This window comes from Hylaeus volcanicus, unplaced genomic scaffold (genome assembly GCF_026283585.1).
Source record: "Hylaeus volcanicus isolate JK05 unplaced genomic scaffold, UHH_iyHylVolc1.0_haploid 12237, whole genome shotgun sequence".
In the NCBI taxonomy this organism is placed as follows: domain Eukaryota; kingdom Metazoa; phylum Arthropoda; class Insecta; order Hymenoptera; family Colletidae; genus Hylaeus; species Hylaeus volcanicus.
Window position 1 is genome coordinate 1,709,876 of NW_026533172.1, and position 27,047 is coordinate 1,736,922.

General features: G+C 32.3%; 9 protein-coding genes and 2 long non-coding RNA genes across 16 annotated transcripts; 6 read left to right on the forward strand and 5 right to left on the reverse strand.

Moving 5' to 3' along the window:
• The first annotated feature begins 377 nt into the window (after positions 1 to 377).
• LOC128884378 (uncharacterized) lies at positions 378 to 999 on the forward strand. The gene is made up of 3 exons (XR_008459371.1): positions 378 to 497; positions 561 to 822; positions 877 to 999. It is a non-coding gene; the product is annotated as an uncharacterized LOC128884378 (long non-coding RNA).
• Positions 1,000 to 3,603: 2,604 nt separating this feature from the next.
• LOC128883716 (uncharacterized) lies at positions 3,604 to 4,323 on the forward strand. The gene is made up of 2 exons (XM_054136359.1): positions 3,604 to 4,146; positions 4,211 to 4,323. The coding sequence occupies exons 1-2, from the start codon at positions 3,604 to 3,606 to the stop codon at positions 4,241 to 4,243; spliced, it is 576 nt and encodes a 191-aa protein (XP_053992334.1). The 3' UTR covers positions 4,244 to 4,323.
• A 901-nt stretch (positions 4,324 to 5,224) lies between these two features.
• On the reverse strand, positions 5,225 to 6,442 carry LOC128883715 (uncharacterized). The gene is made up of 7 exons (XM_054136358.1): positions 6,427 to 6,442; positions 6,106 to 6,375; positions 5,933 to 6,041; positions 5,802 to 5,855; positions 5,680 to 5,722; positions 5,451 to 5,543; positions 5,225 to 5,402 (listed from the first exon to the last, which is right to left on the reverse strand). The coding sequence occupies exons 2-7, from the start codon at positions 6,299 to 6,301 to the stop codon at positions 5,247 to 5,249; spliced, it is 651 nt and encodes a 216-aa protein (XP_053992333.1). The 5' UTR covers positions 6,302 to 6,375; positions 6,427 to 6,442; the 3' UTR covers positions 5,225 to 5,246.
• Positions 6,386 to 8,943, forward strand: LOC128883714 (uncharacterized). Of its 3 annotated transcripts, XM_054136355.1 has the most exons (7): positions 6,386 to 6,509; positions 6,705 to 6,901; positions 7,480 to 7,717; positions 8,195 to 8,395; positions 8,446 to 8,483; positions 8,544 to 8,659; positions 8,719 to 8,943. In XM_054136355.1, the coding sequence occupies exons 3-7, from the start codon at positions 7,533 to 7,535 to the stop codon at positions 8,740 to 8,742; spliced, it is 564 nt and encodes a 187-aa protein (XP_053992330.1). In that variant the 5' UTR covers positions 6,386 to 6,509; positions 6,705 to 6,901; positions 7,480 to 7,532; the 3' UTR covers positions 8,743 to 8,943. The 3 variants fall into 3 exon arrangements, with proteins under 3 accessions (XP_053992330.1, XP_053992329.1, XP_053992331.1); XM_054136354.1 differs by lacking the exons at positions 6,386 to 6,509; positions 6,705 to 6,901 and having other exon boundaries at positions 7,295 to 7,717; XM_054136356.1 differs by lacking the exons at positions 6,386 to 6,509; positions 6,705 to 6,901; positions 7,480 to 7,717 and adding an exon at positions 7,814 to 8,054 and having other exon boundaries at positions 8,101 to 8,395.
• A 549-nt stretch (positions 8,944 to 9,492) lies between these two features.
• Positions 9,493 to 12,528, forward strand: LOC128883951 (uncharacterized). Its single transcript, XM_054136851.1, has 6 exons — positions 9,493 to 9,694; positions 9,856 to 10,242; positions 10,294 to 10,407; positions 10,471 to 10,617; positions 10,916 to 10,998; positions 11,406 to 12,528. The coding sequence occupies exons 1-6, from the start codon at positions 9,655 to 9,657 to the stop codon at positions 12,399 to 12,401; spliced, it is 1,767 nt and encodes a 588-aa protein (XP_053992826.1). The 5' UTR covers positions 9,493 to 9,654; the 3' UTR covers positions 12,402 to 12,528.
• LOC128883953 (ruvB-like 1) lies at positions 12,439 to 14,244 on the reverse strand. Of its 2 annotated transcripts, XM_054136854.1 has the most exons (6): positions 13,645 to 14,244; positions 13,395 to 13,595; positions 13,220 to 13,334; positions 12,922 to 13,169; positions 12,653 to 12,744; positions 12,439 to 12,598 (listed from the first exon to the last, which is right to left on the reverse strand). In XM_054136854.1, exons 1-6 carry the CDS (start codon positions 14,242 to 14,244, stop codon positions 12,439 to 12,441), a joined length of 1,416 nt encoding a protein of 471 aa, XP_053992829.1. The 2 variants fall into 2 exon arrangements, with proteins under 2 accessions (XP_053992829.1, XP_053992830.1); XM_054136855.1 differs by lacking the exon at positions 12,439 to 12,598 and having other exon boundaries at positions 12,660 to 12,782.
• A 21-nt stretch (positions 14,245 to 14,265) lies between these two features.
• Positions 14,266 to 15,884, reverse strand: LOC128883954 (leucine-rich repeat and IQ domain-containing protein 4-like). The gene is made up of 8 exons (XM_054136856.1): positions 15,774 to 15,884; positions 15,480 to 15,716; positions 15,354 to 15,426; positions 15,254 to 15,298; positions 15,119 to 15,210; positions 15,000 to 15,068; positions 14,772 to 14,936; positions 14,266 to 14,729 (listed from the first exon to the last, which is right to left on the reverse strand). The coding sequence occupies exons 1-8, from the start codon at positions 15,828 to 15,830 to the stop codon at positions 14,340 to 14,342; spliced, it is 1,128 nt and encodes a 375-aa protein (XP_053992831.1). The 5' UTR covers positions 15,831 to 15,884; the 3' UTR covers positions 14,266 to 14,339.
• Positions 15,885 to 15,975: 91 nt separating this feature from the next.
• LOC128883955 (uncharacterized) lies at positions 15,976 to 17,618 on the forward strand. 2 transcript variants are annotated; one of them, XM_054136858.1, is made up of 5 exons: positions 15,976 to 16,155; positions 16,220 to 16,676; positions 16,738 to 16,811; positions 16,875 to 17,008; positions 17,161 to 17,618. In XM_054136858.1, the coding sequence occupies exons 2-5, from the start codon at positions 16,313 to 16,315 to the stop codon at positions 17,429 to 17,431; spliced, it is 843 nt and encodes a 280-aa protein (XP_053992833.1). In that variant the 5' UTR covers positions 15,976 to 16,155; positions 16,220 to 16,312; the 3' UTR covers positions 17,432 to 17,618. The 2 variants fall into 2 exon arrangements, with proteins under 2 accessions (XP_053992833.1, XP_053992832.1); XM_054136857.1 differs by having other exon boundaries at positions 16,024 to 16,676.
• LOC128883949 (uncharacterized) lies at positions 17,592 to 22,387 on the reverse strand. Its single transcript, XM_054136846.1, has 26 exons — positions 22,169 to 22,387; positions 21,970 to 22,097; positions 21,858 to 21,914; positions 21,684 to 21,801; positions 21,482 to 21,624; positions 21,320 to 21,427; positions 21,148 to 21,264; positions 20,871 to 21,087; positions 20,666 to 20,818; positions 20,526 to 20,605; positions 20,286 to 20,452; positions 20,020 to 20,197; positions 19,815 to 19,966; positions 19,700 to 19,751; positions 19,525 to 19,625; positions 19,370 to 19,469; positions 19,134 to 19,291; positions 18,931 to 19,008; positions 18,767 to 18,875; positions 18,563 to 18,714; positions 18,426 to 18,510; positions 18,282 to 18,376; positions 18,123 to 18,211; positions 17,916 to 18,060; positions 17,811 to 17,868; positions 17,592 to 17,728 (listed from the first exon to the last, which is right to left on the reverse strand). Exons 1-26 carry the CDS (start codon positions 22,365 to 22,367, stop codon positions 17,672 to 17,674), a joined length of 3,096 nt encoding a protein of 1,031 aa, XP_053992821.1. The 5' UTR covers positions 22,368 to 22,387; the 3' UTR covers positions 17,592 to 17,671.
• Positions 22,388 to 22,997: 610 nt separating this feature from the next.
• LOC128883952 (ATPase family AAA domain-containing protein 3-like) lies at positions 22,998 to 26,298 on the forward strand. The gene is made up of 9 exons (XM_054136853.1): positions 22,998 to 24,114; positions 24,174 to 24,248; positions 24,324 to 24,380; positions 24,484 to 24,572; positions 24,635 to 24,745; positions 24,819 to 25,041; positions 25,129 to 25,209; positions 25,296 to 25,505; positions 25,556 to 26,298. Exons 1-9 carry the CDS (start codon positions 23,365 to 23,367, stop codon positions 25,691 to 25,693), a joined length of 1,734 nt encoding a protein of 577 aa, XP_053992828.1. The 5' UTR covers positions 22,998 to 23,364; the 3' UTR covers positions 25,694 to 26,298.
• LOC128883956 (uncharacterized) lies at positions 23,711 to 24,464 on the reverse strand. 2 transcript variants are annotated; one of them, XR_008459175.1, is made up of 5 exons: positions 24,277 to 24,464; positions 24,086 to 24,219; positions 23,960 to 24,010; positions 23,816 to 23,889; positions 23,711 to 23,763 (listed from the first exon to the last, which is right to left on the reverse strand). It is a non-coding gene; the product is annotated as an uncharacterized LOC128883956 (long non-coding RNA). The 2 variants fall into 2 exon arrangements; XR_008459176.1 differs by having other exon boundaries at positions 24,078 to 24,219.
• Positions 26,299 to 27,047: the final 749 nt, after the last annotated feature.

Sequence of the window (27,047 nt, forward strand, 5' to 3'; positions counted from 1 at the left end):
GCTCGTGGCCACTTTACTAAAAATATATCGCAACTGTTTAAAGAGTTTGAAAGCGTCATCATAGTCACTAGAACGGAATCGATTATAATTGAAGGATGTGTATTTAAAAATAACTAAAGTACATTTTTCACCATAATCAATTAGTCATTTGTTTGAGACTCGTTAAAAGAAAGATTTCCAATTTTTAAAGTATTCGCGGTTTATTGTTTTTTAAGAACAATCCAAATTTACGATTGTTAAGGTGTTGTTTCTCTCCTTAAAATCTTCCTTAACGCTTATTAACCTTCAATACTTCTTTTGCATGAATGTTTGCTTGTTTTTCTCTCTTTTTTAATTTGTTAAACTTTTTTTTAGTCGTGTTGAAACTCTCAAGAATGCTTTTATGAGTGCAATGCTTTCCTCTTTATCTTTCTCATACATGTAAACTTTACAAATGTTGTAAGCCATTCAATCATTTTTTTTTTTTAAACTAAAGCAATTTTTTTTAATATGGTCAGGTAAGCGAGAAACACCATATTGTGGTTAATGAACGGTTCAAAGTAATTTTTTTTTCCAAGCAGACGCTAACTGTTGTTTCATGAATGCGTTTTCTTAAATTGCACCCTGAACATCGATTAAACCTTAATGACCACTTGTGTAACACATTATCTTCTTCAACTAAGCCCGTAGATTTTTTTTTTTAACGTTATTTTCAAAAAAAAGAAAACTGGACAAATCATTTATGGTCTAGTAAAAATCAAGAAAGAAAGAAAATTATATCCCAACAATACCTTTTCTTTGATGAGCATTTTGTGAACCGTTCCAACCAACATTTTTTTTAAAGTAAATTTTGTAGGGAATCCAATCATTTCATTATTATAGTTTTTTTTTCTTCAGGGAAACAACACTTTTCAACATAAACGCGGTGGCGTTCTATTATTGTCTATATTCATTTGTCTTTTCAAACTTCTTGTATTACCTTTCATTTATATTCTGACATCTTCTTACAGCCACAAACCCTATTGTTTGTGCGTTACTTTAGATTTTTAGTTTGAAAATATGTCTTTTCTAAAAAACAAAATTTTTTTTTATTTTTCAATGGGTAAATCTTTTTAATTTCAGATAAAAGCTTTTTCTATAAAAGTAAGATGAATTCGTCTATAAGAACCTTTATCCCCCTTAAAAGTTAACTTTTTTTAAAATATAAACGGGTCAAACAAGTCTGGTAATAAATACGACACCGTCACAGCATGAAACATCTTTACAGAACTCATCATTCATCTTACCAGCCTATCCATGAAAGGGAAACTGGAATGAAACCGAGAATTTCGTCGTTGCCTAAGCGAGTCATCAGTAGGATTTGGTTCCAGCCTATTGTTGGACAGATTTTAAGTAGTGATTAAAGCCCAATCTAGAAAAAAGTTCTTGTCTTTCAGTTTTGGAGTGGAAACTAGATCCAATCAACGCTTAGCATAACATAAGAAACATATTCTTGTATCTTCTTTAAAATAGAATTTTTTTCTGGACTCATGCCTAATTAATAGTTTAACGTTATTATTTAATGTGTTTCTTATAGTTTAGCATAAAGTTTAACCGGTTAATTTTCCATATTCTTGCCATAGGAAGAAAACTACTCTAACACAGCATTACATTGTGCGAAGTTAACAACTCTATACAAGAAGGTTGGAGAAAATTTTGAAACATACTTTTTACGGCAAAAAACGTGTTATTAAAATTAGCATTCCGTTTAACGGTTATTTTAGTCAGTATTTTCAAACATTAGCTTTGCTCCCTTGCTCCCACATTATCACACTGTAAAATTTCACTGTATTGCACTCGAAGTCCAAGTTGTACGCTTACATTCTTCTTTATAGTTACGTTTGAAAGAATCATATTTCTTTTCGCCATTAAAGCACTTGCCATACCCAACAAAATGTGAGTCTTTTTAAAGAAATTAACAAAACTGAAAGCAAGTTACTAAACGCAAGTTACTAAACGCAACAGTTTTCTTTTTTTTTTTTTCCTTTGTCAGCGCGAAACAAATATAATGATTAAAAACGTTTAACATGATTTTATTTTTTTTTTGTTTGTCATCTATCCGAGACATTAAAACGGATGGAGTCTTTCATTCAAGACTTTAAATGTGAATGTGTCCACCATCGGAGACGTTGAATGGATGAAGTCCACACCCAAGACTTAAAAGATGGGAACCATTCTTTGGAGTGGGCCCTAGTCTACTGCCTGGAACTGGTCTAGCAATGGAGTGGAACCGAATCCTACTGATGAGTCGCCTAGGCAAGAACGAAACTCTCCGTTTCATTCAGTGTTCCCCTTAAGAGATAGTCTGTGAAGCCGAATGATGAGCTCCGAAAGGATGCCTCATGCTGTAAAGGTTTTATTTTTTTTTAAATTAAACGCGAAACATAGGGTTTTTAAAAAAACTGCAATAAAAAGTTAACGTTTGAGTCATTTTAAACCATAAACCATGCCTTACAAAGGACTACCAATGCATAAACACCCATTGGTTGTCTCAAAGTAAAATATTGACATAATGATTTGGGCCGACTTTGTAAGAAAAATATTGTAGGGCCTTATATCAGTCATGTCGTCTTGTATTACCCGTAAAAGAAATCGAATCGTTGATTCACAATACGACTTTTCACTCAACTGTATTTGTCCCTGCTATTTAATTTTTGTTTTAAAGATGGAAACTTTTAAAGCATGTACTAAAATGGATAACCTGCACTCGTCCATGGAAGCGTTTCAATGTAAATTTTGCAAAGTTTACAGAAATAATACTCTCTAGCTTTCCACAATGTAAAGCATCACAGTAACACCTCGCGGCAAAGGTAGAACATAGACTCGTTTTAATACAAAGGCACAAGCGTTATATGAATTTAAACAAGTCTATTTTCTTAAGAGCATTTTTTATCAACATTTCAATGACAAGCTTATCTTTGAATATTGCCTAGAGAATAAAAGCGTGCTTGAGGAAGCAATTGCTTGTAAAATAAGGGGCAACCTTGGTAGTTGTAAGACCCTTCTTACCTATCAAGAATTTTTTCTTTCTTTTATATTTGAATGCACTGAGGATACTACTTGCAATAAGTATTTCTGTTATGAATTTTTTTTTTCGTGTAAGAAAAAGACAATGCTTTAAGCGGTACCCACGAATCTGTATGTCGTTTCCTAGAGTTTCACAGTACCTGTATTCTTTTTATTTATGTCTTTAAAGTGAAAATGAATACAGAAATTGCAATAAAGCCAAAAAAAACAATTTTATTATTCAAATTTTTCAACCAACAAAGTTTGATGCAAGCTTATTAAGAAACGGTGACCATGGAGAAAACTAAATTTTACCTTTGTCATAATTTTAGAAAACTATCATATGATATTTATAATAGATAGAAAATTTTTATGTTGGTTGTTTTATAAAGAGAAATAAGCAGGGGAAACGTTTTAGTGAAATTGTGGAAACGATTCACTGTGATGTGCAAAAAGCTCTGCACGTGAAGCTTTACACGTAAAGGTTCACATTAAAAAATATTGTAAATATTATATTATTTTATCAATAATATAATATTATGTTTTTAATGAATTGAAGTTAGACAATTCAAAAGACCTATGAAGACAAAAAAGATTTCATCCAGTTTTGCATTATGTATTCTTTTAAACTTAATGATAATGCATGCTGTGGTAGGAATCAACCTACGACAACAATATGAGAACGAACGTCCGTTGACCCAAAAACATCATGAAGCTTTCTTTGATTTATCCACTGCAATGGAGAGTCTTAACCGCTTATCTGCTGATAAAAATTCTTTAGGTCCACCCAATGAGCCACCAACACAAATTTCGCAAGCGCCTCCTGCAACAAGCTTTAAAGATAGATTGGTTAAAGAAACTATAGTCTCCGTTATACAGATGTTTTTACCAAGTGAGTTGAAGTCCTATGCAGAGAAAATCTATGATGTTATTTCGAAATCTGACGCGCCGGAATGTAATAAAATTTTAAGTAGTTGTTCTGGGATGAATGTTCATCTTTCTTGTAGAGATGCGTTACCAGAATGTATAATTAGTAGTTTTGTGACAAGTTATCCTACAGAACCTATAATGGCGACAGGAGAGATCAATTTACAAGAATTAACAAATAATTTTGCAACTATTGTAGGTTATCCTTCCCTAACTTATTTGTTGAGACGCTTACAAATTCAATGTTCAAAATATTTAGACATGTCTACACTCCGTATTTTATACTACATAAATCCACTTCAAAAAGACCCGACACCTCAACATCCTTACATATGTCAACTGATTTTAGGGAAAATTGTTCCAGAAATAAAATCTGCAACAAATCCATACTTATCCAACAAGTGTAATTTTGAATCAGCCTATGATAAATGTGCATCTGTTTCAACAAGAGCCGCCGCACAAATTCATAGTTACTATCCAGCATATTTAAATATCATTTTAGGTAACGCACAAGATTTTTTTAACTATGACATAGGTTCTACCATTGTTCGTCCATTTCACCCAAATACATTTAAACAACCACTTCCTGCTGTATCATATCCGACAGCAAAGCAGTGCATGGAAGTGTCATCTCAACGGGTTCAGTGCTTAGCTGCCGCTATATTAGCAGAAGCTTGTGAAGCCAGCTGTGCTTTGGCAAGATGTGTGGGTAGAACTATTTATGACGACTCACAATGTACTAATCAAGACGCTAAATTTCCTTTTGAAAAAGCCACCGCTCTTTGTCAATTAGCATCACGCTATTTAGATGTTCGTCAGTTTCCGCCAACCTGCTCTGATTTCGTAACATCAACATTTTTATTATTTTGGCCTATCCTGTCTTTTGTTCTATTTTTATTCTTTTAATTTGGGTTTTTCAACCGTTTGTTATTTTTTTTTCAAAATAGATTAAGTTAGTTGCTTTAAAACCTTATTGACCATTGCAAAGTAATTTTCTTTTTTTGTTCTAGAAGAAAGAAAAAAATTATGAAGTTTCACTATGGGTACGCGAATGTTCGTTTCCAAAAGATCTTTATATAACTAAAATTGATCTCCATATCCACTTTTAGTAAAAAACCCCACAAAATAAATTTATTAGAAATTTTTAATTATATCCTTAATTAAAATTAAAAAACAAAAGTTGACAAATAAACTAAAAAGAGAGAATACCGACTGAATGAAGTGTACTTTTAAACGAAAAACGTCGAGTTTAGAAAATACGACATTTCTGTTTTCTCGTCATGCGTTATGAAAATTTACGATATAAGATTTTCAGATTTAGCTTGCATTGATGGGAAACCTGCAGCAAAACTTTTCCCCGCGAATTTCGCTTTGGGACTACGCTGTCGAGTGATAGCTCCATAAGACTGTTTCCCCCAAGAGAAAGGAACATATTTATGCTTTATCATATGCTAAAGAAAATGTATGATATGTTGTGTTCAATTCATACGATAGTTTACCTTTATTTGTTGCCGCATGGTGATTATGAACAAAAAAGAAAAATATACAACGAGTACTGGCCAAAATACGGGAAGATCTAGAATAGGAAAACACTGAAAAGTATATGAAAACATAGTTTTTCTAATAATTTTGTGATAAGTTCAACAAAGAAAAAAAAATGGGTTTATAAAACAATAAATTTTGTGTTAGTACTATATAGTACTCAGTAATTTAGTTTTAAGAACTTACAGTAGCTAGAAGACTTAATAATGTGCCTTTTGTAGCTTGTAGCCTATAAGGTGTGAAATAAAATAATAGTATGATAATTTTTGGTTAAAAAAGCAAGTAGTTGGAATCAAATTATTGTTTACCAAAATTTGAATTCATTGACTTGACGCTGAAATGGACGGAATTCATCCGTTTCTCTATTCTCAAGAAAACATACAAAAACAAACACTTAGCTCGTATTGAAATTTTTTTTATTAAAAAAGAATAGACAAACCGTATAGGAAGAATGTAATCTTCTTCTTCAGGATCCACTCGTGGAGTGATAAAGCCCAAAAAAAGATTTAATAAATAAATAGCCAAAGCGTACGTTACTATATAAAAACCTAATAAAAGCGAAAAATTGTGTGGAAAGTGAAAAAGAAAAAATTCTTTTAAAAACATTCTGACCTTGATATGTATATATACGTAGGGAAAATAAGCCCATTAAAATCAAAAGAGCCAACCATCGTGACTTTGGGTAAAGAGTTGTTCTATCCAGAAACAAACAAGTGAGACGTGAATAAAAAGAAACTTTATCTCCATTCAGAGGTGATCCTGATGAGGGTATATATGTTTCTTGATTCCCATACTGAGGTGTCATCATTTTTTTTGTAATTAACTATAAAATGAACTTTGAAAAGTTTCTACAATCCTATACGCAAGTACAATTCCAAGTGTCTAAAACTTATCAATTTTGGATGTAAAATATTATGGTTGATGAAATCGCACCTGACTTAATCCATACTATATTCGTTCCGTCAGACTGGACTTTCTCCTGGTGATAACTTCGACTAGTCACATGGGTAAAAACGGTAATTTTTGGGTTTTGCATACTAACGTCTTTGTAAAATCTTCTTAAATCTTATTTTTTTTCAATAAGAGACTTACTTTCATGTTGAAATGAGAAAGTTATGTTCTTTTTTCTTTTAAAAAAATTATAAACTATAGTAGACGTCACAAAATGATTTTTCTAATTGAACATTTGTTGAAAAGTATCTTGATGACAGACACAACGAATCTATTGAGCCTACTACCACTCATTTAACGTCAACATTTCACATATTGCAAAAGTGCTTCTTGTGTTGGATCGACGAAACTAACTCGTTTTAATAACACTACATTCTCATTTTTCATATTCAATTTAAATCTTTATTAAACGTAAAAAATAACATTCTCTCTATCGAAAGGACTAATAAAAAAAAAAGTAAGTCAAATTGAAAACTCATTTATTAATATCTTGAAACATCATTTTCTCGCGTATATGTATTAAACAAAAATCTATCACAAAAACTGACAATTATTTCAATAGAGAGCATATGATAAATGGTTGACTATAATTGAATGCAAAATTATTTGTTTTAAAAAAAAAAGAAAATATCTTTCTTTTAAATACTAAGACATGAGACTTTTTCAAAGTTCAACTAAAGTGTTCTTTTAAGGAAATTCCCAGTATATCAAAACACAATAAATATATTATTGATCGAATTATAAATTTTTCATTTTATCTATAGTATTAAATGTACCATAATAAGAATTTTTTACGTGAAATCCACTGAATGGTAAACTTACAGTAGGAGACAGAAAAGAATAGAAAAACATCAGTCTCTATGATGCTGCTCTACTTACGTGTAAATAACAGTTTCGTGAAATGTGTGTTACAGCTTGTGTTCATAACCATCACAGTGTGTGAAGCTACTTTAACTGAATCTGAAAAAAAACAGCCTAAACATAAATGTCTATTGTTTTGCATATCCACTGCTAGTTTAATGTGTGCATATGCAGTATATTATGCTATACGAAAAGAAAAAAAAAGAAAGGAATCCTTTGAGCTTTTCATGGAACGTTCGCGTCAAGAAATTCCTCAACTCTGTACTGTTCCTCCAAGTGTTATTCGAGCCCATGAAAATCTTCGCACTGATCTTTTTAATAATTTTTTTAAAGGTAGTCAGTTATATGAAACTTTAGAGGAAGCAGATGCAACAACCAAATCCGAATCTCTTTACGCACAAAGCTGGCAACGGTAATAAACGTCATTACATTCACTCACTTTTTTCCCACTGTTTTTACTCTATAGATAATGCGTACTAATTTCACTTTTACTATTATTGATGAAAATCGGTTAGACCCGACTAAATTAAATTTTTTTTTTCTTAACATATTTTTTATTAATAATGACTTGAATAATCTTGTAAACATTGGGTTTACAAGATTGAAGCTCCTTCAAAAATTCCTAAAGCTCATCTTGTTTTATTCTTGTTCTTTTTCTCAATCTCTTTCACTTGTTCTGTTTCACACACTTTCACCTTCTCTGCATCTTACTCTCTCTCTCTCTTTCAATAGAATCCCGTGTTTCTTATGTAAGTTTTTATTGCATCTTTGAACGCATTCATTTGTACACTCTAGAAATAGTGTCCTCTACAATGAGAAGAGCAACTTTTGTTAAAAAAAATACTTTCATCTGTTTTTCCCAAAAATATAAACTTCAATATGGTGGTAGAAAATTGGCTCCGGAAGTTAAACAAGAACTTAAGAAATTGCTTTTGCGGCGAGCTATAACGACTTTACAATGTTATGAAATTTCAAGGAAGGAATATACGGCCAAAACATTATTGTATCAAAAGGGTCTTTTGCACAGTGAAAATTTTAATATTATCGAAATACATTACCAAAATCTCGTCCATGATCTTGAGTTTCTCATGTACGTCCCTTTTTCAAAGTTTTGAGATTCTTAAGAGTTGGTGTTTAAAGGTTTGAGGCCAATTGTCTAGAACATGATTGGGGTACAGGTAACCCTTATGCCTGTTTGCTTTCTTATGTTGTGACACATTTTTGTTAATATGAAACAGGTTTATTTCAAACAGCTTGTGCTATCATACAACATGAAAACGTCACCGCTCAGGATCAAAAACGTCGAGCTGAGGTTGCTAAGAAAACACAAAGTAAAACTCTTCAAGGTTCTTCTGTAAGTACTTTTTTTTAACATTTCCAGATACTCTTGTCGTTAATGTTTCTATTTTTTAGCGAACAAGTTCCATTCTTCAATAACACCTAAACGTTACAGTGTTGTATTAAACTTGAGAACAAGTAAAGCGTTTGTTGATCATCGGATTCGTGTTATACACGACATTTGATAATTCTAGTAGTGTGTATCATTTTTTTTATAATAAATTCGTTACTATGCATGAATATAATAACCATTTAACAAAAAAAAATTTTTTACATACATATTCACGAGGCAAGAAACGTTCGCATAAGAAACATTGACATTGTATTTCTTCATAAAATTTTCTGTTTGAAAGAAATTATTCCTTTTTAAAACACCAATGTTTTAAAGTTGTAAAATAAAACCCTACGAGTGATAATTTAAAAAAAAAAACGAGTTTTTTTTCTGTTATAAAAGAAATGAACTACAAATGAAACTGTATGAATTGTGAAAATGACGCAATTCTTTATGACGTCTTATTCTCTTGGGGAACAACTTAAAAAAAGAAAAAAAAAAACTTTTTTTTTTATTATATAAGAATGCTTTTTTAAAATAGGGCGAGTTTCAAAAAAAAAAATTTCCACTCATTTGTAAAAAATCAATGAATTAAAAAAAAAGAAAAAAGGCTAAAAAGAAAATATATAGAATTAATAAAATAATAAAAAAAAGATTTTTAGAAAATAAAAAAGGATGTCGGAAAATATATAGCATGCAAAAGAATTCCGTTAAAAAAAAAAACTGTGCGTTGTTTTCCCATTAATGTTTTTTTATACGCATATCAAGTTAGTTTTCTATCTAACTCTATTCTCTGTTTTTCTATCAGTTTAATAACTTCCTAAAGTAGTATTCGTTTATAATAATTTTTTATATATTGCAGTGTAGAATAAAATACATCTGAGTATTCTCTAATATTTTCTAATTGTGGCTTGAGTCTAAGAATAACACAGATTTAAATCTTTCATCAAGATTATACAATGTATTTCGTTGCAACAAAACTCTTTATTGCGTTGATTGGTACGTCTTTATGTTTCGGCTAGAAAGAACTTGCAAAAAAATTCGTTACTGTTTTTATACTGGATTAACATAACAAGTTTAAAAATGTTAAAGCAGCATTTTCTTTTGTTTTCTTTTTTCTTATTGTTAAAATTTATAAACATTGTCGCTTCTTGTTTAAGGTCTCATAGCGACGCAAGTCGTGTTATCTAGTAGCACGAAAAATTTTTGTGAACAATATCGAGGACAGCAAGCATCCGATACATTTTGTCAGGATGTGGCGTGTAAAAAATTTTGTGAATCCACCACAATGCCATTTTATTGTATGGACTCCAATTATGTAAAAACATCCAAATGTTCTTATCATGGTGATCTTGCTCCCTCTTATTGTGTATCCAAAATCCAAGGTGTTATGCCTAAATATGATAATTGGTGCCAAACTGTTGCATGTTCTTACGCCACGTATAAATGCTTAAAGTCTAGCCGTCATAGTTGCTACAGCAAAATTGCTTACTGGGTGTCTTTATCCCACGGAGAGTATTGTAAGGAAAAAGACGATTTTTCTGGAGGTAAGTCACGCGGTTTATCAAATGAAACCCTCAAGAAATTGACATTCGCAGAAACTCCAGAACCTACACCGCCATCATCGAGTACAACCTCACCTCCAAGACCTAGACCCACTTCGAGTTCAACTGCAAAACCTAGACCACCTTCGATTTCAACTGAAGCACCAAGTAAGGCGTTGGTTAATTGAATTTTTCTGTTTTGCCATTGTATCATTGTTTTTTGTACTTTAGGTTCAGAGGGATGTTTTGCTAAAGGTGATTGGCAGTCAAAGCCTTGCACATTATGTCCAAATTCAAAATCGTCGGATACTTTTTGCCCACCGTTTGCTTGGACCAATTGTTATCCAACATTGCAGCAATGCAAAAAGAATTCTGGAGGTTAGTACTACCTGGTAAAAGCGCAAATCAAAGTAATTACATGCGACACAATATTTTATCGGGATAATTTGCGTTTTTTTCCTTTCAACCTGCATCAACGCTATATGAATGACTAGAAATGTTTTGTGTGTTTTTGTTTGTAATAAATTTTTTTTTCATTATATAAAAAGTATTTGAAATGTCAATTGAAAGTAATGAATAGACTGTCTAAATAAAACGAGATTGTCTTATTGATTTGAAAGGAACAGATTCTGTTCTTTTAGCGCTTTGAAATTTTTTTTTTTTCTTTGCATTTTAGGCGGTAGTAGCTGTGAAAAAGAATGTCCGGAAAACACAAAAAATTTTAAAAAACCATCTTTTAAATCGTTAAATTGTTATGACGTAAGTTTTTATTCTTTTCTAAAATCAATGTTCGTCGTTTTACTATTGAAAGTTTCTTTTTTTTCAAAAAAAAAATGGAGCTGTTAATTGTGTAATTGTCTGATACTTTGGAATGATTTAAATTCAGTGGATAAAGTTATGGTTTGTAATAGAAATTTTCTTATATTTTAATAGTATTTCAATGTTTTGGGTTAAAACATTTTTTGCTAGGTTTTAATATATATGTTATCTTATAAAAGTGTTTTAATCACTAGTAATAGTGTTTAAAAAATGTTAAAGTTGTGTAGAAAAAGGTCTACTTTGAGAGAGCGAATATGTTTTGGCTGGTTTTTGAATAATAGTTACTTGACTGAATTGGACACTTGTTTTTGAAAAAAGTTTCAAATACATTTGTTTGACCTATGTAGGCAAAATACGGAAGTAAATTTGGTCCTAACTGGGCTCCTTCTAAACGAACAAGTTTTGAAAAATATATAACAAATCCTTCTCATTTATATCGCCTTATTCAAGTCACACAGGAAGAAGTTCCTTTAATGGGAAGTCAATGGAAACTTAGCGGATGTGATGCAGCAGCAGCCATGTATGACAATATAGTGTGTGCATTAGAATTGATTGAGCATATGGGAAAAAAATTTGTTCCACCAAAACATGGGTCACAAGAAGCTTCAATTAAAGAATTTTGCAATAGTCAAGACGATCAAATCAACCGTTTAGAAGCTGCATCTTTCTTTAGTCATAAATTCAAAGAAACTGGACGTTTTGTAGCATGGGAAGAACTCGGGGGTACGTACGCGGAACCGCATAGTACCTATCCTCCATTCCCCGGTGCGACATATCATGGAAGAGGTCCTATTCAAATTTCATGGAATTATAATTATGGAGCTTTTAGTGAATGGTTATTTGGAGATAAAAATGTTTTATTGCGCAATCCTGAAAAAGTCGATCCAGAAGGTCCAATGGGATTCATTGCTGCCTTTTGGTTTTGGTTTACACCACGAGACTTTTATTCTATGGCCCCTGTGAGTGGTAGTATTCGTACACGTGACGCCATCGTTCATTGGAAAGACAATCAAATGAACAGTATCTATAATGACGGTGTTGATTATGATAAATACGCTGGATTAGGATTATCTACTAACGTTATTAATGGCGGTATTGAGTGCACGTCAAATGGAGCAAGTGGTTTGTGGAGAGTGGCGTATTTCTTAAGTGTTGCGTCAAGACTCCAAGTCGACATTCCTGATATAAATAATTACGCTACTTGCAAAACCGATAAATATTGCCGTGGTATGACATCGGGTTGCCGCGCTACAGATCTTCCTATTAAATGTACAGCTACGAGTATTGACTGCGACGCAGAACCCGGCAAGGTCTGGGAAACTTATTCATGCGAATTCGCGTAATATGTATTTCAATATGTTTTATTTTAAAATGTTTAGTTCAAAGTAAAAAAAACTCTTTTTCATCTTTTAATCGTTTAGCTGAGCTTTTAGCATCAAAAAATAAACCATCTGCATCCATTAAATCTTGTTTATTAATAGATATACGACCCTGCGTTTCAGCTAAGACTTTAGCAGGCATTAATAATTGAATCACATAACTAGAAAAAATTAAAATATTAATAAAACATGACAAAAAATTTGAAATTCTCTACCGTAACGAAGTACGTTCTCCAAGTAAACCCATGTAATCAATGGCATCTTCTTGTAAGTGAACATTTTCTTCTTTCGCTCTCAATTGAACAATCTACATTATAATAAATTTAGGAATTGTTTTTTAAAATTCTGTAAAAAAAGTAGAATTCACAAAAAAAAAAAATTCTCGTATGTACAGTAACAAGTTTAATGAAAACATTCAAATTGACTCTTGTAATAGATTGTACGAAATGGTGTCTACATGAGAGAAGGGTAACATAAAACATACTTGTATAACCTCTTTAGCGCTATACGGCTTGGTAAGTATAATGATTAAACGATCCAAAAGATCTCCAGGGATTCCATGAGGCGAGACAACATCGGTCCCTCGTACGGAACAAATACCTCGATTCGTAGCAAGAATAACAACGGGGCTTAAAGGAGATTCCAAAGCACGATTTAAAAAAGAAAAGCATTCAATGTCTAGCATATGAACTTCGTCGATAAACAACACTCCAGGAATCAGTTTAGCGACTCCTGACACCCAACGAACAGTCAAATCAAATGACTCGACTTTACCAACATACCATTGTCGAGATAACGGTTGACTGATTTATTTACTTCCGATCGAAGTTTTTCAGTGATTTCAGTTTTTTTCGTTTTAAGAAATTGATTCATAATAGACAGAATATCTCTGTCACCCTAACCATAAGTTTTTAGCTTTTTTTTTTCTTTTAAATTAAAAGTGAAAATCTAGACTACCTGAGGCTTTGAGTTAGCAACATCCAGATCATGTAATGTAACATCTTCCACTAGTTCCTTTTTTTTGTAAACATCACCTTTTGGCAAAGGAACGTATTCTTCAACTTCCAGATCAAATTCAGAGGCATAGTGATCACATCGACCAATACGTTTAACACACGCTGAGTCTGAATGAATTAAAACAACATCCCCTACGGTTACCTAAATGAAATGGATATTTCGAATAGAAAAATACCTAATTTTCTTTCACCTTTTCTTTTTGTAAGGATTTATGAATTTCTGGCGATAAACGCAATGTTTTAGAACCCTTGGTTGCCTTTAAAGTTACTACGACTGCGCTCACTGTTTTAGCGTATCCACCGTGAGGATTCTCAGTTTCTTCTGCAGTGAGTTCAGTGACTTCTCCTTCATAAACTGTTTTAGTTTCTTTCAATCTTAAGCCAATAGAACGACGAAAATTCTCCATTAACACCTCTGTTTTTTTTACCTCTTGACTGTACACTTCAGAAGCGACCATTGGACAGAACGGAACTTTTGAGCCAAGTGTTTGACTTATAGCTAATGCTATAGCCGTTTTGCCTGTACCCGAAGGTCCAGCTAATAAAATAGCTTTAGAACCTAAAGATTGGCTTTTGATTAACTCAACTATCACACCAGCTGCTTCCCGAGCGTCATGTTGCCCAACCATCCCCCTATCAACATCCGCTGCCGTTCCATCGGGTAATAAACCAAGACCTTTTATATGACTGTGCGTCGAAATGCGATGGCGCTCTGTTTCATGACATCCACTCACAGAAGCCATATCCATGTTGACTTGACAATTACTTGGCACTGGAGTTACCCCTTTCATTTTGATAAACTATTAGAAAAAAAAAGTCGCGATCTTCTTTTTGGGTCGCATCAGAAACATGCGCCTTTATTTATGTTATGTTAGAAATAAACAATTTATTCATTCCAACTATGGACTGCACTTTTATTGTTTAAATAATCATAAATAAGATTATTTTTTGAAAAAAACACACTGTCAACTTTTGGCGTGTCTTTGCAGCACTGTATATTAGTAATCATGGCTTCAATTGCATTTTTATCTTTTCTTTCTTTCTTCCCTTCACTACTTTTTTGATCACCTGATGTTTTTTTTGTTTTGTTACAAGGTTCCATTATCAAGCTTGCTGCAGGGTCTTGCTTTATTTTTTTTTTTAAACTTTTGTCTTTTTCATTTATCACTAAATTTTTTTTTCTTCTCACCGCGTTACATAATTTAACCAAATTTCGAGAATTAAAAATTTTTAGCATAGGTAGGTGTTTAGAAAGTTCGTCTTTAAAAGAATCCCACTAAACCAAGCACATCAATTATGTATTCACGCGTACAATTACCTCTTTATCTGTTTGGGCTATAGAAGTATTTCCTAATAAATTTACATTGCTTAGTTTCTGACATCGTCGTAGTTGTTGAATACATTCTTTGGGATTAAGGTTAAACTTATTTTTTCCTAAATCTAAAATAGTCAGGCGACCACAGTAATACAGGTTTTCTGGCATCTAAACAAAAAGACAATGCTATAAAAATTGTATTCTTTTTTTCTAATTTCATTCAAATCTAACCTGTAGTAGACTATTTTCATTAAGTCGAAGTTCCCGCAAATTATACACATTTTCATTTAAACATAGGTGCTATTCTCTCAAAAAATGAAAACTGTTTTTTTTTAAAGAAAATAACCAACCTTAAGTTTATTATTTGATAAGGAAAGTTTCTTCAAATAGATTAAGGGTTTTTGAGGAGACGTGAAGTTCTCAAGCTTATTGTTGGATAGAACTACAAAAGAAAATAACAACTAAAAAGGTTCCATGCTCAATACCTAAGGTTTCTAATTGTTGTAAACGACCAAGTCCTTTTATAGAAGCTGTAAGGAAAATGAGTATACATGAAAAATTTTTTGCAAAAAAAAATTACTTTACTTAAAAGATTATTACTAAGAATTAAAACTTTTAATTGAGGTAACGATTCTATAATTCCTTCCACATTAGATATCTACAGAAGAATACCATGAACCAATTTTAAATGATAAAATCACAACTGATGACATTGTTTGATGCTAAATTTAAAACAGAGAGGTTTGTTAAATTATAAAAATAACTTTTTGATAGAACAGGTCCTAAAATATTATACTGTGCGGATATCCATGAAAGACTATAATTGGATTCTAAAAATTCAAGACTTTTAAGTCTGTTTTTATCCAAGACAATTCTCTTAAGATTTTTCATGCATCCAAGAGATTCGACTGAATCTAAATTTCTATCCTTAATATCTAGCACATGTGCCTGTCAATAAAAAATTTTAAGAATAACTTTAATTAGTATTAAATAAAAAAAAATTACCTTTTCCAAATTTCCTTCGAAAATAGAAGAAATTTGAGCAAGGCTTAAAATGACCATGATTTGAGAAAATTGAAATTTTCTAGTTTTTCGAAAAAAAAAAACGCACTGTGACTGTTGAGGGTGTAGGTTTATTTAATTGAATGTTGTGTGAATGAAATTCATTTTATGAAATTGAAATTCATTACAACAGGATTAGTTTTTTTTTAGTTTCAAATGCGATAAAGTGCTGTAAGAAATTTTTTTCATAGTATTTGAAACAAATTACAGATAGTTTTCATGTGGAATGCAACATGATATTGAAAACGAAAAATTTGTTTTACAACTCGTAGGATATATGTTAAAATTTTGAAACGCTAGTTTTTCTAACGAAATTGTTGATAGTGTAAGCTATCTTGTTATCAATGTTTTTAATCGTATATGAAGCGTGGATTTATACTATTGTATAGAACTGAGACAAAAACTGATCCCAGTAACAAGTTATTCCACGTGAAGTAGTTTTAATAATTTTAACATTAAAAGGATAAAGCAAACAAAATCAAATGAGTTCCTTGGAAGATTTTTTTAAAACCATGCCACCAGTCACACGAGCGTTGCTCGTGGCAACTTTTAGTGTCACTATCGGTGTAGTAACACATGTTATAAGTTTGGACTCAATTTTTTTAAATTGGGAACTGGTTTTATCAAAATTTCAAATTTGGCGCGTTTTATCAGAATTTTTTTATATAGGACCTTTCAGCATTTCGTGGTTATTTCATATGTACTTTTTTGTTCAATATGCTTCGAAATTAGAGAAACATTCATGTTTTACATACCCTGCCGCACAATCAGGAAGCTTTCTATACTTTATTATTCTTCAAATGCTCTTCCTTAATTCGTTATCGCTTCTTTTTTTCTCTTCTTATCGTAGGAAATTTTGTTTTCTTATCACTACATTACTCATTATGTATGTTTTTTGAATGGTTAGGTACTCCTTCCCTTGCGTTACCTTTGCACTTTGCTGTGATTTACTATTGGTCTAAAATGGAAGCTTTCCAGCAGGTTTGTTAAAAGCAAGACTGTATTACATTTTCATTTTATTTGTTTTAACGTTTTAAAAATAAGGTATTCCTCTGGGGATTTCAACTTAGTGCGTGGCAACTACCTTACGCTCTTCTTGTTTTGAATTTTTTGCTTGGACAATCTATCATGCAAGATTTGCTAGGATTATTTAGCGGTCATATGTACTACTTTTTAAGGTAAATGAAAACGTATATCTCCATATTGACTTGTGTTGTAAAGTAAAAGACTTTAAAAAAAAAGTATAAGTACTTTTTAGAAAATTAACGTTTTCAAAACAGTTCAATTTTAAATTCCAAAAGTTGTTTTCATAATTTTTTCATGTTGGTAGGAATGTATTACCTGCGGAAAACAATATTCATATTTTAAAAACAACTCCTCATTTTTTAAATAAACTGGCTGATTCAATGGATATTTTCAAGTTAAATCGACACAGTTCTAATTTCCCTTCTTTTTCTAACCCGCCACCTAGTGGGACACAAAGCAGGGCAAGTGGCGTAGCTACATTATTTCACGGTACTCCACACTCTTCTAATCACCACGCGTTCCCTGGAAAAGGATTAAGTGTACGAGATTCAATTGGAGTGGAATCTTCAAAATAAGCTTTCTCAATAAAATCAAGTAGTTAATGTTTAGTTCTTCGTGTAATGTATTATTTGCTAACGACAAAACAAAAAGTGTTATGTCGTCGTTGTGTGATATCGGAAATTCGAGTGTCCCGTCATTTGAAGGTATGACTCGAACTACTTTAGGGTTATAACTTTTACGTGTAGTACCAAACAAAAAAAGAAAAATATTTTATTTCAATCAAATTGGTTTATTGCAAAAACAATAGTAGGATGCTACTTTGACGGAATAGTAAGGTTTTTAATTTCCTCGATAGATATGGTGTTTATATTCTAAAAATATAACAAGAGTGATGAGACAAGTATTTGAAACGAATGAAAGTTTTGAAAAAAATCTACACAAAAAAAAAATTACAGAATTAATGTAGAGATTCTTAGGTGTTTTATAAAGAAATTCAAGAACCGTGGTGGGTCTGAAAAAAAACATTTTTGTTTAGAAAAAACAAAATTATATTGTTACCTAAAATTTTCATTATCAGCGAAAATTTTGATCCAAATATGATCAAATATGGAAAGTGATTCATTTTCTTTTTCTTGATTAACGTAGGTTAATGTTTGTGATTCACTTGACCATTGATAGTTTTCAGATTTAAAAAAAACAACTCCTTTAAAACATAAAGTTGAATTTATGTCCTAGGCTAATGTTTTAATACAATTGTTGGTGTACCTTCAATACCATAGCGAGGAATAATAACGGAAACCCCATTTTTTTTAACATTGGTAATAATAGCATCGGTTTCAAAAGCTCCGAAATTTCTATCCAAAATACAAAAAATAAATTTTTGCTCAGTCGTGATAAAAAAAAAAAGTCCTTTTCATGACGCACTTAAAATAACGGTAGGTAAAAAATTTCACTGAACTGCGAGAAGCATATTGAGCATTTCGGTGCTTGGTATTCATTTGTTCACACTGCTGAGCAATCTTAAAAAAAAGCCATTTATTTGAATAACATTTTGTCTATGAAACCTACTAAGGATTTTGTTGCAAGTTGAGAAGGTAGTACAATAAGATCCAGTGCTACAGCTAGTAAACGGTGTACGAGTATGTCTGCGTATCTATCACAAAAAAAACGAAACTGCTTGTAAGAGTTTTTTTTTCTTTTATTACCTTCGTATAGGTGAAGTGAAATGCGTATAAAGAGAAGTTGCAAGGCCGTAGTGATAATATTGGGAGATGTTTCCATTCGGGTCATTTTTTTGAAAGGTGTTCGACTCGTCACAACAATTTTGAGCCGTTTCTCCCGAACAAACATAAACTGCCTATGATTGGATACTCTTTTTAGTGTATTTCTAGTGAATAGTGATAAATGACCTGATTCATACACCGTGTTGTTAAGACACGTATCAGTTTGTTAAAGTGAATATCTTCAGCTGAACAAAACGAATCTAATGACTGTGAAAGTTCTTGAGAAGTTGTGTATCTGAAGAAAAAAGTGAAATTGAAGGGGCTCTCAAATGATAGGGGGAGGGGGTCACTTGAAATTCGGAAATCCTTTTTGTTCTAACAATTTTTGAAGGGTTTGTAATTGATCAACCTTAGGAGGAGGATGACGTCTAGTCACACAAAAGATAACAAAGATGAATTCACGCCGATTGGACGTTTGAAGCATTGTTAACGTGAATGGAAAGAAGAAGATAACTCATACCAATTAAAAAAAAAAACGACTGGTTTTTTTTACCTTAAAACGGAGTGAAGGGGTAACTTTTGTAGAATAAATTCAGCGACGCTTGAATTGGCTAGTAACATAAATTCTTCAACAAGTTTATTCGTATCTCTCACATGATACACATCAACATCATTGGGGCTATGCGTTTCACTATCTAATTGAAACTTGACCTAATTTTGAAGAAAAAAAAGGTGCACAAGCGTCAATGACAAGACTGGAATAACACAATTGATATTGAAAAAAACGACCTCTAAAGACGCTAACTCTAAGGCTCCATGAAGCATTCTTTTTCGCCGTAATTTTTTCGCAAGAGAATTTAAAGTGAAAAGACATTGTTTTAATAATGTGCTACATAAAACAACGTAGAGACTAAAAAACGTTAAAAGAAAAAAAAATTCTCTACTTGTCTGATGCATCATCTAAAAGAGTTTGAGCTTCTTCATATGTCATAGCTTTTCTGGAACGTATCACCGTTTTTTCAAAGGATGTTTTCAAAATAGTTCCCTAATAAAAAATAAAAAAACACTCGAGCTTTCTTTTTTTGTGTTTCACCAAGAGTGTGAAAAGACACAGCTTACACAAGGTGAAATTTCCCACAAAACGGAAAAGCTCAGGCGATCGACATTATCTCTAAAGAAAAGCATAGCGGGAAACAATTCAATTCACAGAAAGTTATTCAAAACGGTAACGAACACTAATGAGCATAAATCAGTTGTTAAGAGAGCGGGTAACATATCTGTTCTTCGATCTACTAGATACACTGTAGTGCACCGTTGAGCTGCTTCTCGGTCTAAAGCAGTGTCCGGTAGTACAAAGTGAGTCACGTCAGCAATATTAACAGCCACCTAATACACGCAAATCATAGGTCAACTGGAAACATTAGAAAGAATGCACGTACAAAAATATTTCCATTAGGCAATGTCTCACAACTTAGTGCATCATCAATATCCTTGCATCCAGGTGGATCAATAGAACAAGTCATGATCGATCTTAAATCTTTTCGCCGCTTGAATTCCTCAGGAGGTATGACATAGTCACTTGAAGGTAAACAGCGCAAAACAGCATCTGTAAAGTCTCTATAAAAAAAAAAAATGATTTTTTTTAAATAAATTGATTAAACCGACAACTGTAGTTTAGGTTATTATTTTGTCTAAGAACACGAACCTGGCAGTCACGTCAAATTCATTTAAAATCACTTTGGCCTCAACATCAGGGTCGTTCACATTACCAAGAACGTGAACCCAATGACCAGAAGGATAGCGATGATTGGAGTTCCAATGATCTATAGCCACAATGATTCTCTTTCCATCCAAATGTAATGATTGCCGTGTCTTATTCACGTTAACAATAAAAGGACACTTTATGTTAAAAATGGGGGATAAACAAAAAAAAAATTGCTTTTACCTGTAGAATGATACAAGGGATTCGAGGATCCCATGGTTGAAATTTCCTTTCCATTTTCGTGAAAGCTGCGCCACGAATATCTAATAAACATCCACAAAGAATAAATTTGTTCTGTTTTTAAAGAAGCAAAAAAGCTTTACTTTGAGATTCTTGTAAAGGAAGCAGGGTTCCCGCATATTGTTTCCAGTTACGACGAACGATTCCAACTACCTTCCCATAAATTTTACTGGTTTCATCTAAATGACTTTTAACATTTTTTTCTATTTTTTCTTTACAAAGCGTTCCATCCACATCTACAAATACACGAAAAAATACAGTAACATTTTTCTTCTACAGAAACCAAACCTTCATCAAGAAGCTCCACTGCATCTTCAACTTGTGTTGTTTCAACACAAAAAGCTTCCGTATTCTTTTCTTTGACATCCTTAAGCAATTCAACAACAACAACATCTCCATGAATCGCTCGATTAATATACTTGTGTCCCAGAATGCGAATTTCTCCTAAACTGGTTGTTTGAAGTGTTGCACAATAATGGGAATTCCTATCCATACGAATAATTCCCTAGTGTAAAGGTTTTGTCATTTCTTCAAAAACGTTTGAGTGACAATTGAAACTTTTTACCTTATGTAATAATCCTTGTGTCATTTTTTCATGAATTTGTTCAAGATTATAGTGTGGAGAATACATAAAACCCGATGGTTTCGCTCGACTTGCATTTTCTCCTTCATTCATAGCGTCCTACGTGAAAAAAAAGCTTTGCTTACATTACCAAAAAAAAAATTGGAAATGTTACTTCATCCACAGGTACTAAATTTTCTCCTGCTAGAGGGTACAGTCCTTGCATTCCTACGCAGTACTCAAACACTGAAAGAGCTCTTACATTCTGTTCGCATGCTTTCAACTAATAACAAAACCGTGTTAAAATACTTTGTTTTTTTTCACAATACGGATTTACTGCTTTAGAAGAAGTGTTTGTTAAAACTAAAATCTTTTCTTTAGCTTGTTCAAAACTTAAGCCAAAAGAAGAAATTAAATGGTCTCGATACCATCGTGCCACGGCGAACACTTGTCTCTCGGAATACTCTTCAAGAGACTCCTCTACACTCCATAAAAAAAAACGCATTTTTGTTTTACTAAAACCTTGTGTTTTTGATTACTTGCGAGTCGAGGAGTATGCGTGGCGCGAAAAATATGATTTACAAACACGTAAAAGTAACGACAAGAGTTTTTTTTTTCCATTGTTCGTGTCGAGTCAGTATCGGTGGTATCGTAGATCTTTAAAATATGATATTTTAAAAAAAGAGAGCTATGAAGTAAAAAAGAAAACGTACAGCTTGCTGGGCAAGATTTCCTAGGCGTGTACCAAAATGACCATTTTGCGATTTTACCTAATCAAAAAAAAAATTTAAAATGAAATGGAGTGCCAGTTGTATTGAATTCAACCTCATCAAGCACTGATGTTGGTAACACTGCATTCGTAACGCAAACATCGTTGCAAACAAAATCAATTTGGTATAATGCGACATCTTTTGTTAGTATTAAAATACAAGGACTTTCTTGAGATAAAATACCTGAGGTTTCAAAAAAGAAATCCACTCGTAATATTTCAGCATGAACTTAAAATGATCAAGAGCCATTTTACCTAAATTTGTGAAAGGCTTACAAACATTGCAATTGGCAATACCACATGCAATATCATCACGAAGATAAATTTCGTTAAGAACTCGATGAATTTGCCCGCGTCGTGTCTTCTTTAACGTTACGCTAACATTGGTAACTTTATTAAATAATTGTTTTTCATCTTGTAAATTCCTTTTTTGTAGAAAGGAACAATAATGCATCACCCTTTGGATTGTTAGAATCTAAACAAGAAAACGTCCCTTCGACGTTTTTGCGAAAATTCGTGACGTAATTTTTGTGATTAGGTTATACTATCAAAAACTATCAGGTTCAGAAACGTGTGCAATGCAATTTAAATCTTTAAACTCCTTATACAAAATAAACTTAAAAATCTTTTTCTAATAAAAAGGAATCGTCGAAAACCACCCAAGAGTGTACACTTATAAATCCTTATGTTTAAAATAATTAGAAAAATTGAAAACTTTTATTTTTAATTTTTAATAACAGTATTAGAATAACGATTAAACCTTTTTAGCGCACAAAGCTTGCAAAGCGGTTTCGGACATTTTAAGCAATTGCTTTCTAGCATTTTTATTCCATTTTTTGATTTTTGTTGTATCTTTAACAATTTGAATAGTACTTCCTTTCAATTCAGCTTCTTTTCTTCGTTCTTCTTTTATACGTTTTTTTTCCAAAGCCGCTCGCCTAGCAGCAGAACGTTCTGATTTCAATGCTCTTTCAAGTAATAAAATTTTCTATTAGCACACAAAAGTAAAAATATGTTACCGATTTTATTTTCTAATCGTTTTTTATAAAGATGCTTTTCGTTGCTAAAAGGTACCTTTTTTTTTTCCGATTCTTTGCTTTTGGTTTGCCAATCACGATTGGAGCACCCAAACGTTTTGACGCATCGAATTACATGCGACGAAAAGCGTTTACTCGGCTGTTTCCACGATCGTCTTAAACCACTCTTTAATACATTTTTATTTTCTATTGAAATTGTATCTGTATTGTTTTTTTCACAAAGTGGAACACAAAATGATCCTGCCATATTTCAAAATGTTGACGATGATCGTTTTCATACCACAGGTTTTACGGTAACTGCCGCAATAGGTACAACAACTGTTTCTTCAAAGTTTCAATAATTTGCGGTCTTTAACGCTCGTGCAACCAAGCAAAACAATTGCACCAGCGTATTACATTAATTAAAAAGGTCACATGTTTTATCCTCGTTTCAGTAGAACAAAGGATGTGGAAGTACAAAACCACATTATTGGTTCCAAACATAAGAACGTATGTTATGATGCTTCACAAGAAAGTATCACTGGTAAATTTGATCCGACCGCATTAGAACGTGGTGCCGCCGCTCTTCGTTATTTAGATTCCTCTCCACACGCAAACAAAGCCTTTGAAATAACCAAACTTCAAGAACTTACAAAACAAGCAGAATTAAAAAAAGAAATGGAAAAGTTACATTCCGCTCAAAGTCAGTTGCAGCTAGAGCGTGCACAAATTGAAGCTCAAGAACGCAGGAAGACTATGATGAAACAACAAGAACAAGAAAGAATCACTGCACAGTATAAGGCTCAATTAGAAGCAGAGGCTTATGCTAAAAAGCTACGGGATCAACAAGATCAAAATGAGAAATGTTTAAGACAACAACACCAACAATTTCTAAGGCAGGAAAATATACGAAAAGAAACGGAAAAGGATATTTTAAAAGCGAGGCTTGAACATAAACAACTTGAGGCACAACATGAAAAAGATTTGATTAGAACAAAAATTCATGAAGAAACTAAAGGAAAAATTTTACATGAAAGAGAGAATGTAGATATACACTTTCGTGAATTAAAATTGAAAGCATCTGAGCAACGTCAAACACAATTAGAATCCATACAAGCAACTTTATCAAATTTAGGCAGAGCTTGTACCAATTTACTTGATGATAAAAAAAAATTGACTGCCATAGTAAACAATCTACCATTTTCATTTTTTATTTTCTAGCATTGAAACGCTTCCAAAATTAGGTCACTGGATTGTCTGGATTAGCCTTAGGAATTTATGGAGCTAAAGCTACGACACAAGTGGCAGGCCGATATATTGTACAAGATAAATGAATTGAAAACCAACTTTTAAGTGTTACGTTTTTTTTTTTTTTTTGTATTCCATTTTTCTAGGAATCACGTTTAGGAAAACCTTCGCTTATTCGTGAAACATCACGGTGGACTTTTCATGTAAGAGGCATAACTCGAATTATTCTTTTCTTTCTTCTATTTCTTTTAAGCAGTAAAAAAAAAAATTCAATGTATATACCTTGATCCTGAGATGATTTTTTAGAAAAACATGAAATCCATGCTTTTTCCTTGGTTGACGTCTCCTATACAAGTCTCGAATACCCTTATCCTTCCTGACACTTTAAGTCAAAGGTTCTGAGGGATATTAAAAAAAATTGTTTTCTTTAGTGGTTTTAAATAATTTGATCTCTTAGACTTCAATGGGTTTCTAACTCTTTAATCATGTCACGAAAATATGGAGTACCATTTCGTCATTTACTTTTATTCGGACCTCCTGGTACAGGCAAAACTTTATTTGCTCGAACGTATGTTTTGTAATAATATTTTAAATTTCTTTTCAACTCAATTTGTTGATGTTTGATTGTTGAATATCAATAGCCTTGCTAAAGAATCAGGTCTGGATTATGCTATTATGTCGGGTGGCGATGCAGCTCCACTCAATGAAAATGCAGTTCACGAAATTAATAAAGTATTTCGTTGGGCCAAAAAATCTCCTAAAGGTTTAATTTTATTTATTGATGAGGCCGAAGCCTTTCTGCGTAAAGGTCGTGGTGATCTTACGAATCAAGGAATATCCGAAGATGCACGTAACGCTTTATCTGTAAGTTTCTTTTTTTGTTTCACATTCTTATAACGAGTGACTTTATTTTCAATATTTAATAAAAAATATGAATCCTTTCAATAATAGACTTTTTTACATCATACTGGAACCGAGTCAACAGATTTTTGTCTTATCTTAGCAACCAATGAAAAACATGTTCTTGATAAAGTATGGATTTTTTATGAACCCTTCAAAAAAAAAATCGTTTTGCTGAGCTAGATATTCAATCCTGTTTTGATTCTTTTTCTTTCAAGGCAATTTTAGATCGTATGGATGAAAATTTTGAGTTTCCATTACCTGGATTTCAGGAACGATTACGCATGTTACAATTATTTGTTGAAAAGTATCTAAAAAACCCAACAAAAAAAGGGAAGATGATTGAAGTGGATTCTGATTTTAATGAAACGTTTTTAAAAGACATAGCACATAAAACAGAAGGTTTTACTGGAAGACAATTAGCTAAAGTAAAAACATTTTGAACAGCATTTTTTTCACTATGTGTTTTTTTGAATAGCTTATTCTGGGTATGCAAACCGCGGTACTAGGCTCTGGTGTTCCTAAATTAAACAAAAAACTTGGCCAAGCCGTTTTGCAATGGTCATTAATGAACATTGAAAAAAGCGACACTCAACTAGAAGAAACAAAACCTTAAGAACATAGCCGTAACCATTGACGCAAATTAACTAGACACCGGGGATTCATCTTTTATATTAATGTTCTACCCTTTTTTCCTTAGTGCTTTTTAAAAACCATTGTCATTAATTGTGTGAAATTAAAAAGTCTATTTTTTTTGTATTTTAAACGGCAACGATTAGAATGAGTATTTTTTTTTAAATTGAATTCAAGCAAAATAAAAAGTAACGGTGTCGCTGTTAGCGTTACAATATTAAAAACAAATGGAGAAAAAAATAGTTCTTTAAAACAAATTTTACAACCTTTTTAGGCATAGCAATTTAATAAGGGTACTCTGAATATTTTTTTTAGTAAGCATTACTTGCAAAAACAAGGTATGATATAGAAGGTAACATCATAAAGACTTTTAACAGTCTGATGGGTCGGTCAACATTCGCATTGACTTTTTCAAAGTCAAGCAACACGTATTACCTAATTGATAACGAAAAGTAAAAATCAATATTTAAATAAATAAAAAAAGTGTTCTCATGAGTGACATTAAGGGTCTGTTGCTGACAATTTTTTCAAATAAGCATTTTGTTTTTGTTGCATATGCTCAACAAAACTTTGTTGACTGTATTCTTGAACCTCTAAAAAAAAAATAATAAGAAGAAAGAGGGAGCAATATATTGTGTACCGTAACATTGTTTTAATAAATATTTCCAGAAAGAAAAAAAAACAGATACAATTTTTTTTGTTCGGTTAATACGCTGAAGCCCTGTATGTAGAGCAGAGATTTCGAGTGCTCTGTCCACCAAAATGTCAATTTCACTTGGAGAACGTTGCCCATTTGCTTTTTCAAAGATGTGATCCATGGCGTTGTACTGTTGTTTTCTATAAAACTTTACCTGGTTTTACATACGGCAAAGACTCTATAAATTTATTTTTCAATGTTTTTTCATCATAAGGTCGTACTGCATGCAGACTAGCTACAAATTTTTAATACGGGGTGTGTTAGTGTCTGTGTGTGAGATTATTTTAGTTCTTTTCCACCTACCATAAAATAACTTTTTTGCAAACACAAAAACAGAATAAATGTAAAACTTTTAACTTGATTTTGTAATTGCACAGTAACATTTTTTATATCAACTCAATGAGTAACCTGTAAACAGTACTCTATAGATGACAAAATAACACGAAAAAAATTGTACATGATTTTTTTGAACACTACTCTAATAAACAGTCTTTAACATACACGAGCGGAGATTGACGACTCTTAATTGTTAGACTAGTAAACTGAGTCCTTCGTGGTCCATTACTTTCAGACCCGTTGGAAAGGTGCCCTCTAGAAATGCACGACTATGCCTTCTACAATGGATTCCACGGAAAACTCT